The sequence below is a fragment of the Trachemys scripta genome, chromosome 13 (assembly GCF_013100865.1).
Source record: "Trachemys scripta elegans isolate TJP31775 chromosome 13, CAS_Tse_1.0, whole genome shotgun sequence".
In the NCBI taxonomy this organism is placed as follows: Eukaryota; Metazoa; Chordata; order Testudines; family Emydidae; genus Trachemys; species Trachemys scripta.
Window position 1 is genome coordinate 9,522,624 of NC_048310.1, and position 10,600 is coordinate 9,533,223.

Below are 10,600 nucleotides of genomic sequence, written 5' to 3' on the forward strand. Positions count from 1 at the left end.
TCTAGGCAGGCAGAAGGGCCTGCCTGGATCAGCTCGCAGGATCTGGGCCTTGGTCTCTATTGCTTTCTCCTCCGCTGAGCACTCAAAAGGCAGAGCAGAGGGTACGATGCATTCCCATGTTGTAGTGCATTGTATACACTTTATTTTGTGTATTGTGTAAAATGATTCAAGAGGCAAAGCAAAGATGCTCCGGTTATTGCTGAGTCCTGCTGTCCACGAAGATAACCGCCACGTTGTTTCCGTTATCTATAGGCTCACTGGTGGCTCTGGAGCGAATACAAAAGCTGCAATTCCCTGTAAAGGCTCTGCTGAGGTTGTAAAGAAATTTTTGGGGGGGGAGCAAATCAAGAGTTTTGCGAACAGCCCCAGGACCCAGAGCCAGAGTTCTGCTTTGTGCCTGGATCAGGGACGTCTGTTCTGACATTCATTTGAAAGGAATTAGAAAACTGGGCGTGGTGTGGGACAGAGAGGGAGGACTTTCCTTCCTGTCTCTTATAGCCCCCTCCCTTCTTCCCATCCTCCCGGGGCGGGGTAAAAGGAGCTCTGATGCTAGAACAGAAATCTGACTAAAGCCTGATGCTTGTGGACTTCTGTGTTCCAACTCTATTGGGAACCCTTATCACCCCCGCCCCCACCTTGCTGTGATTAGCAGCTCCTGGGGGGGAGAAAGGGTCACAATGCATGCTGGGGGTAGCAAAGCTTCTCTAAGTGGGAGCCTCTGATGGAGGGGTTACTGGATGCCACTGCCCCAGAGTCACTCATCTATCCCTTGCAGAAAAGTTGTCACTGTAGGGTCAGGAGTAAGTGATGTCTGGAGGAAGGGAGCGGGGGGTAAATGAACCTCAATGAGGTTCGGCGTAAGGCATAGACACCTAAGCAGGTGCTTTTCTAACCTGGTTTGTCCGTTCCTGAGTTCATACACTTATTGGTACTGTATTGGGAATAAGCTGATGTCAGTGACTCTGTTTGGTTTGAGATGCAGCAGCATGTCCTGCAAGCAAAGATTGGCACTTATCATGCTGCATGAAGGCTGCAGTTTGAAGCAAAGGTGGCAGCAATCCAGCCTTCTCTGCTAATTTTGGAGATTTTACATTGTATGGATAGTCGAGCTGGCAAGAAATACGTGGCTCACCTTCGGCATGGGGCAGGGGAAATCTCTACATGTCAGTAAGAATGATATGTATATATTGTACCTGGCAACATTGAATTAAATGTGAAAGGGTTAACAGACTCACTGCAGACTAACACCCTCTTAGTCTCTTGTAACACATACCGAATTGCTCTAGGCCACTCCGCACTGAAGCAGGGCTGCTATAACCAAGCAAGCTCTAACCAAACCATGAGCTGCATTAAGCCAAGCAAAGATCACTCCTAGGCTATACCAAGTAGGACCATCCTGTGTGCTCTCTACAGTCAGGATGATGAATTCCAGAGGGGAGAGCCCTTAGCTGGGAAAGTCCTGCTGTCCCGTCTAATCCCAGGAACCAACAACTCTTCGTTGGCATGAGGGAATATAGGGCAGGAGGTGGTGTCAGCTATATCTAAGATACTTGTATGGCCCCATTATTGTAGTATGTGAGCATCTCACCATCTCTTAATGTATTTATTCTCTCCTCCCCTCACCCTTGTGGGGAAGGTGGTGTTCCTATTTTACAAATGGGGAACTCTGGCCCTTAATCCCTCTGTGCCTTATTTTAACCTTGCCCTAAGTGGCATGTACAAGGTCACAGAGGACAGCTTTGGTAGCAGGAAGTTGAACTCAGGTCTCCAGATTCTCAGGGAAGCACCCAAATCACTGAACCACAGTTCCTCTCTATCACCTGTGTGCCAGGCCATTCAGGCCTTAAAGAGGTTCCCTAGCAACTAGACTTGCACCTGGAAGTGAACAGGAAGCCAGCGCAAAGAACCGTGCACACCCCTGACAGTGTCTGCAGACAGAAAGGTACAAAGTAAAGCCTTAATTATGGCGGTGACCCAGATTACACTTCTAGGGTAAAAAAGCCATCACAGGCGGCATCTCAGCCATATAATAGGATAGGGATAGCTAAGGCCTTGGCTACACTGGTGCTGTACAGCACTGCAACTTGCTGCGCTCAGGGGTGTGAAAACACCCCCCCGAGTGCAGCGCTGTAAAGCGCCAGTGTAATCCGAGCCTGCAGCGCTGCACGCTCGCTCGCAGCACTGCACGCTACTCCCCTCAGAGAGGTGGAATACATACAGCTCTGCGAGAGCTCTCTCACAGCGCTGGTGGCGCGACTACACTCGAATTCCCGAGTGTAGCCAAGGCCTAAGAAGCACAGAATAAACTGAGGGTGTAAACCTGCCTCACCAAGTTCTGTCAGACCCTGATAACTTAGGGGAACTCATTCTAACCCTGCATGCTGTGTCCTGTGCATCTGCTCAAACTCTGTCCAATTACAACAAAACATTTCCCTTGTATCTTTTGAACAGATATTTAATGGAGAAACATTGTGTGTTCCTCTAACTGCTGCAGATGGATTCTCACTTATTTTTTTGCTTAGCTTGGTGTAGTTTTTTAGAGCAGGTCCAAAAGGAAATACAATTATTCTTTGTTTTATCACATCCCTTTTCCTCCCTGTTTTTGTTGAAATTGGGGCAAAAAACTGTCAGTTGAAACTGAGAACGTTTTGACCAGCTCCACTGATTGTCTGTGTTGCATTATGTTTTGGGTTTTACTTCACTCTGTTTAATCTTTATTTTCTTCTCTCACCTTCCCTACCCTTCTACTATCCCCTAAAACGCTAATATTGAGGTAGGCGTGGCAATGTAAGACCCTCCCCCTCCCTGTTCTCATACTTCAACTCTGATATGGGGGGACCAGTACTCCATTCTGTTAAATTCTTTCCAGTCATTGGCAACTGACAAAGAACTGAAATAACTCATGGTATTCTACATCCTTCAGCACTAATTCTGTCCCAGCTGTGCTGCGGCTTATAGATAATGCCACAGCAGCAGCATAACTGCACCTAATGTAGAATACACATCGTTTGGCTCAGGGTTCATGATGATGCATAAAGCAGGAAAGAATCCAACATGAATTTCAGAATCCAGGCTGAACTTGCAGAGCTGGCTGTTGAGGAAAAGTCTCATCAGGGGACTGGACTAGATGACCCAGCAAGGTCCCTTCCAGTCCTACATTTTTATGATTCTGTGCTTCATTTGCACATTTTGCACGGAGGCATAGTGGTGTGTGGTTTTTTTTGTTTGTTTTTAAAAGGCATTTATGGGCCAGCTACAACTCTCATTAAAGACTATGTAAAGACTTACCTTTTTTTAACGTAACCCTGGCACTGGCAAGCTTTTGTGTTGGAGAGGGGGAAGGTTTACTAACCCAGTGGGAAACAGACTGAAACTGCTAAGCTCACAAGGGGTGTGTGTGGTAATACAGTGCAGTGAACAGCAACTTGATAGGACTCTGTTTGCTTGGGATTAACAAAAGCTGAGCCCCTCTACAGAGCTTCACGCAGAATAATTGCAAGTACAATGGCTCTTTGGGTTTCTTAGCTGGGTAAATCCTCATGGAACTTGAATGCCTTAAAATAGTCCCTTCCCCCTTCTGTATTCCAGACCCCTGAGCAGAGCTGGATTAAGTGCTCCTGGGTTTCTCCCTTGTCAACATAAAACACCTAATTTTAAATAGTCACAATCTGTCAGTTCCTTTCTGGGAAGATAGCGCTGGTCTATCCTGTACCAGAAAGGAACTGATGATGGGGCTAAGGGGAACTGGTTTGATCTGGGAGCCTGAAGTGCTGCCAAACAATTGTAATTTTCCAGAATTCCTTCTGACCACGATTTAAACTAAAGCAGAGCGGACCAGGCGTCACTTAGCTGCTATAAGCTTTTTTCTTTCAAGTATCTTTTAAATAGTGAGGTTCCCTGCAGTGTGAAACAGGATCAGTCGCGGCCTGCGGGCCTTCCTTTTCCATTGCATGAAAAAAGTGGCAAATCTTTTCCAAACTGACCCTTTTCTCTCCCTTCCTCCCCCCAGTACAAATTGAGGCTCTTGAGAAACAGCCAAAATGAAAGCTCTCCATGTAGTGTAGAATTTGATGTCAATATAAAACCCACTTCTTCCCTATACACAGACGGACAGTCTTGGCTGGTCTGTTCCAGAACAGTTTACACCCAAACAAGATGACTGCTTCCCTCTGAAAGCCTTGCCTAGTTCTGCGAGGCTTCCTCTTCTGGGGTTTTGGGCTTTCATTTACTAGGAATCCTGGCGCTGCTGACTTCTTGATGCGGTCCAGCTGGGAGATCAGGCTTTTTGTCAGCAGTGCCGTTGCTGTTAAGTATCCACGGCCCCACAGAGGACAAGGGAATGTAATCTTTTTGTTTAATTGTCTGATAGATGTTAGTGTCTGAAATGGGGAAAGGATAAATGAAATGCTTGCAGCCGTGGGAAGTGGTTAGGTTTAGGGAGCGAAGAGAAAATATGAAGCAAGAGGCAATTTGTGTGTGTGTGCGTGTGCGCACCCAACCCCTGCAGAAGCAGAAGTACATTTCACTAGTGATCTGAAAATGCTGAATCAGCACCAGTAGACTTGCTTTAGTATAGTAGCACTAGTATCCCAGAGGTGCTGGGGAACCTCTTTCACAGTCTGTTCTGAAAAACCTTTTTACACGAGACCCCCGGCAACAGATAGCTTTAGGGTTTCACTGTGAGCCTTCCTGTGAGCTGCATATACTTCTGCAGCTCTTCTGAATCTCTGTGCTGTGGCACCAACAGCCAGTGTCCCAAAGAATAGTTTATATTGCGTTAACCTTCGGTAGAAAGACTAGAGAACATTTGGGAATTACCAGGCTGGATCAGAGCCGAGGTCCCTTTAGTCCAGTACCCTGTCTCCTTCAGTCACTGAAACTAGATGCTTCAGAAGCCAGTTCAAGACATCAGTTCATCTATTAGATACTTCTATGGCCCCCACTGCTGTGGCAACCAAGCACCTCACTGTTTAATCGATTTATCCTCAACACCGGAGTGAGGTTAGGGCAGTTCTGTTATCCCTATTGTACAGATGGGAGAACTGAGGCACAAAGGCTAAGTGTTTTGCCCAATGTCACACTGGATGTTGGTGGCAGAGCAGGGAATTGACCCGGGTCTCTCAAGTCCAAGGCTAGTGCCCTAACCACTGGGACAGCCTTCCTGAGCCCAGCAGCCTGCTGGATCGAACGGCAGTAGTTCCTGCTCTTCTTAATTAATCTGCAGAAAGTCTTTAAAACAGCTTTTCTCTTGCATTGGCCACGCCCAGCCTGGGACGAGAGTGGAATGATGACAGCAGTTGTTTAAAGTAGCTGTGGTGACACCAGGCCAGCGTAAGATCCCAATGTCTGACTGTAAAGCAATTAAAAAGTGGGGGAGGGAGGAGGGTTAACTGTCAGAGGCTGTGATTTTTTTATTATTCATATCCCAGCGATATGGAAATTAGCCTCCCACACAGATCATGAAATGATTTTTCTGATCAGGATGGCCTCTTGCTAATGGTCTCAGAAATACCAATTAAAAACTTCACTTTCAAATGCACATTCACATTAATTCGTGATGACAAAGTGCTTCTGATCCCTTCAGTTTTCAAACAGGCGGGCTGAGCAAAATGGGCCGGTTGTTCTTGCCACAAAGGTTCTGGGGGAAGGGTGATGAGGGTGGGGGACCCTGGCAGACAGTGACAACAAAAATATCTGCAAGAGGTTTGTTCTGCTGGGAACCTAATTATGTTCTGTCTTCAGTCATACTGGCTTTCCTGCATTGATTGGCTACATCATTGTAATTTATAGATATGATTATGCAGTGTCCAAGATGCTATTAATGGCTTCAATGAAGAATCTTACCTGTACTGCACTTGGGATAAGAACTAGTCTTTTTTTCAAAGTCCCATATCTCTAAAAAGGCCTTTTTATCTCTATTACAGTAGCACTTAAAAGCACCAAGCAAGGACTCCATTATGCACAGGGCATAGTAAGAGAGTCCAGGGGTGGGCAAACTACGGTCCGCAGGCCGTATCCAGCCCCTCAGACCTTTTAATCTGGCCCCATAGGAGCGGGGTTGGGGGCTTGCTGCGCTCCAGCCGGGGAGCGGGGTCGGCGGCTTGCCCCGCTCTGGCGCTCCCATGTGTGCCGGACCTGCGTGAGAGCACGTGTGTTACTGTAGCTGCACAAACCAAACGCACCTCACGCGCCATCCGAGCCTGGAACGTGTAAGCTCACATGCCTGCTACTTGTTGGCTTGGGTGACTCTGGTGTTTTAGTAGTGTTAATTTTCCTTGTTGAAGATAAAACAAAGAGTAGTTGGCCAGGGAGTGCCAGCTGCATTGTTCACATTAATCAAAGAGGGCATGGAAAGGGGGTAAGTTTGGTATAATTATCGTAATAGGTTGTTTTGTATGTATATTTGTAATAGTAAGTAAGGTTTAATGTTTATTTCCACTAAAATGTATCTTTATTAAATAAAGTTTATTTGAATGTCTCTGAATTGTTAATTTTGTGAGCATTCATAGCCCGCCATACAATTTCCATACCCAATTGTGGCCCTCAGGCCAAAAAGTTTGCCCTCCCCTGAGATACTCTCTGCTCCAAAGAGCTTGCAGGCTAAATAGATAAAGTGTAGGAGAAAGAGTTGCAACCTGCATCTACCTAAACCTTCGGTGTCCTGGGCCACACAGCCTCCCAGTGTTTACACAGCTGGACAGTTTCTGGTCCCCAAGTAATTAACGCCATTCCCCTTTTCTCTATCTCTTTTAGAACTTTGCCAAAGAATTTGTGATCAGCGACTACAAAGAGCTGGAGGAGGAGTACATCAAGAATGAGCTGAAGAAAGCCGGGGGTGCTAATTATGATGCCCAGAACGAGTGAATGCTCTAGCCACATGGTACCATCTGCCTGGATCAGGAAGGGAGGGGCAAAGCACAACCACCCAACTAAATTCTGATGAGGCGAACGAGAGAAGACACGGCTTATTTGTGTGCACCTAAGAAGTCCCTTCCCTTCTCCCAAAATGGACTTTTATTTTCCATTCCATTTCCCTCTTCCATATGAGTTGTTTTTATTTTTTACAAAAGTTGCACAAGTAACTCAGCCCCAAGCAGATGCTGATGCTTTCTATAACATGTTGGTTTACCTTTCTGTTTGGCCCTGCATAGTCATAGTCAACCTTGCTGTTCTTACAGGCCTGCCATTATAATTTTTTTTTTTTTTTTTTTTTTTTGGTATGTGTTCGCATTTTAATGGGGTTCAAAGTGGGCTCCAGTTACCACCAGGAGAAAAATCTCTAGAAATTGTGCACATACGGCATTTTTTTAAAGTTCCTGATGGTATTCTTGGGACTACATAATTTTCCTTCTTCGATATTCAGATCTACTTGAGTTGACGCCACTTAAACTTTGATTAAATTACCTGAGCTTAGATGTCCAGTGGCGATAATGATGCTTAGCAGTTTAAAAAAAAAAACAAATCTCGTTTTCAACTCTTAATCAATGGGAAGAAGTAAATTTGCCTTAAACATTGCTTGATGGTTGCTGTGCTGCACCTCCACCTTCCCCCTTCTTTAAAATTTGATCCAACGTGATTTGAATATTTTGAAGTTATCATGGCAACAGTAAACGGGGGGGGGGGGAAGTAAAAGGTCTGGACATTTGTTCACTATTTTGTATACAGCGGTCTCGGGGGTTATTTTAAACAACTACAAAAATAACAGCTGCTGGATCCAAGCAGCCTTTTTTATTCCCCCCCCCCCCTTAAAGGTCATTTAAAAACAACATCTTGAGTCATCTGGGGGGCCCTAAGGCAGCTCTGTGATGCTCTAGCTTCATAACCCAAGAGATGGAGCAGAGCAGACCTGTCCATTCAGAATAGAATGTTCGACAGCAGTAGGTCAATGCTTAACATTCAGGGATTAATAAAATAACATTGGCACAGTTTTAGTTACCAAACAAAGATCTTTTCTGTATATTTTTTTCTCCCCCTCTTCCCCCCCCCCCCCAATCTATGAGGAGTGTCCCCAGAATTAAGTTTAGGGAAAACTGTGTATTGGGGTTTGTGAATTGGCGCTAATAAAAACAAGTAAAGAAATGTTTTTTTCAAAATAATGTTGTCTGTGACTGTTTAGTTCTTTTAATACAACCTATCTGTGTTTGGTGGCTCTCTTAATTCCGGGTGTTTGTAGTGGGTGAAGGGAGGTGGGGTACAGAGCATGCAGCCTCGGTGCTCATTAGTAGAGCTTAGCACTGGTTTAAATTCATTTACGTATATTTAGTGTATACCGACCCTGTCTGCACTTCCCCTTCTGGTAAGTCAGAGCTGACCATAGTCAGCTGACACACTTTGTTCAGGAGCTCTGTGTCTGAATTTCCAGCACCGCCGAGACCAGCTGGGAATTGTAATTAGGTCGTAGCATGTTTCACTCTCACACAGCAGATGCAGGGAGGTCAGAAGCCGATTTCTGAGCCAGGAGTGCCTTTTCGGAGCAAGCCGCCCAATTTCCCTTAATGACTTGGCCCGTGTGTTACAATGCTGGGCTAACTGTAGTAAAAACTTACCTAAAAGGTAAATCAAATGGACACTTGTTGACAAGTTAAGATACAACAAAGGGGGAACAGAATGGAGTCTTGACTTCTAGCTCATCAATTCAAATGCAGCCCAGGTCAGTAAGCATTTAAACGCTGTTACGGCCTGTGTGAAATGACTGAGTCAGGTTACAGTCGAGGACCAAGACTGTATCAGAAATTTCACCACATCCAGCTTTGAAGCCTTGTTAGTCGTTACACGGTGACCAAGGCATAGCGAACAAACTGCCCCTTCCCTGGTAGAGCTGCTCCCGTTTGATCTGCTTTAAGGCAAGTCAGCAAGACAGTATGGAGGAGCTAGAATTACTGCTGCCTGCGCAGTACCTGCTCCACGGCTAGAAGAATTAAAGGCCACGTTCTGGCCACTGACATTGGCTCTGGCAGTGCTGCAACCAGACTGGGGTCGGCTGCCCCCAGGCTACTTCCACTCTCCCCTCGTAGGGTACCTGGGCCGTACTCGTGTCCTCGGTGCTCTCCACCAGCATCGGTTCCTCCGGGTAGGTAGCAAAGGGTATGCTCGGCTCCTCCTCCGGATAGCTGGAAAAGGGCAGGCTTGGCTCCTCCTCGGGGTAGCAAGAATGGGGCAGGCTTGGCCAGTCCTCCTCAGGGTACCGGGTGAGGGGTAGGCTCGGCTGGCCTGGTGAGTCAGCAGGCGGCCTGCGGCTGTCTCCCAAGTGGGAGCTCGGCCACAGACGTCTGCTCTCTCAGCCGGCTTGTGCTCCACTGAGCTCTGCAGGTGGGCTTTTATACTTCCGGGTCAGTGCCGGGGCTGGCGCATGGAGGATGTATTGTTTTTTTCAGAATGATTCACTGAACAAGTTATGCAAATATATTTTTGGTCCGTAGGTTTTGATTGGAAGCACACGGTTAGAGCCTCCGCTGCACCAGCGCAGTGATTTGCACACCGGTGGGGACAAGTAGCTTTACAATACTTTTCCAGCCCCATGATCACAGGGGCTGCTGGGGACCAAATTGGCTGATGGTATTAGGGGAGATTCGGCCCTTAGCAGGGCTGTGGGGTATCCCACCACCTCGCTACACCCTCCCAGCCCCTTTTCAATGTAAACTTAATTTAAACTAGAAATTAAAACCTGTACATTTTTTATAGCAACCCCTTTTTCTAAGTTATAGTGATTGCCGAGTTTATTGATAGGAAGCCGAATGCTCCTCCCTTTACTTGTATGATCACTTCCAGCAAAGTCGCTGCAAACACTATTGTTCATAAAAATAACCGATGTTATCTCCTCTGCAGACTAAAACCTCTTTCTGGGGTGTTTGCTGTGCCCTGTCTGGAAGAGTGTTCAGCCGGTGTTCTGTGTGCGAATTCTATTAAACACGTTTTCTGGCTTGATCAGTAGAATAGTCAGCCATAGCTCTTAGAGAACACTTTTCAGCAGGAGATTGCAAAGGGCACAGTATGGGCCTTTCTCACTTTGAATAGGACCACACACAGTCCCACTAAGTCAATGGGGCAACTTGAAAAATCAAACACTACTTGGTGTGACTTAGGGCATTCCAATCTGGCCCTGTGTGTTAGCCTTCTAACATAGGCGTCCTTTGCCTAGTGAGAGCTGTGACTGATTAATACCCCAGCCTGGGGTATATTTTAATGGGTGCAGTGGCAACGTTCAGAGGGTGTGCTTTTTACAAATGCAAGAATTCTATTTCCCGCCCACAACACCACTTTGCATCTGTAGTCCCAGTCTTTCTCCCCTCCCTCGCACCTCCTACCCGTTTTCATTATGCTTTAAAGTACTATCTCTGCACAAAAGTGTCTGCTGCCTTGTTGTGGTGGCACTTAAGTCTTTAAAGCACCTTCATTACCACAGCATCGCTCATGCTGCACAGACTTTGTGGGGGTGGAGCTCTCCGGGGAGGATCCCCTCACCCCTCTGTCGAAGCCCAGGAGCGAATTAGCTGGAGTGACACATTGTTGGGGGCTGCGTTTGGCACCGAACAGATTGAAACTGCTCCATGTTACTTTTACGTTTGTGGTTCCTAAAATCCTCAAAATTACCAGTGCAACA

At 46.4% G+C, this 10,600-nt stretch overlaps 1 protein-coding gene across 1 annotated transcript in view; it reads left to right on the forward strand.

The window, feature by feature from the left end:
• Positions 1 to 8,087, forward strand: part of COTL1 (coactosin like F-actin binding protein 1) — a 32,622-nt gene extending 24,535 nt beyond the window's left edge. The window contains exon 4 of the mRNA XM_034788720.1: positions 6,754 to 8,087. Within this exon, the coding sequence (XP_034644611.1) occupies positions 6,754 to 6,864 (111 nt within the window). The 3' untranslated portion in view covers positions 6,865 to 8,087. The remainder of the gene's footprint in view (positions 1 to 6,753) is intronic.
• The last annotated feature ends 2,513 nt before the right edge of the window (positions 8,088 to 10,600 follow it).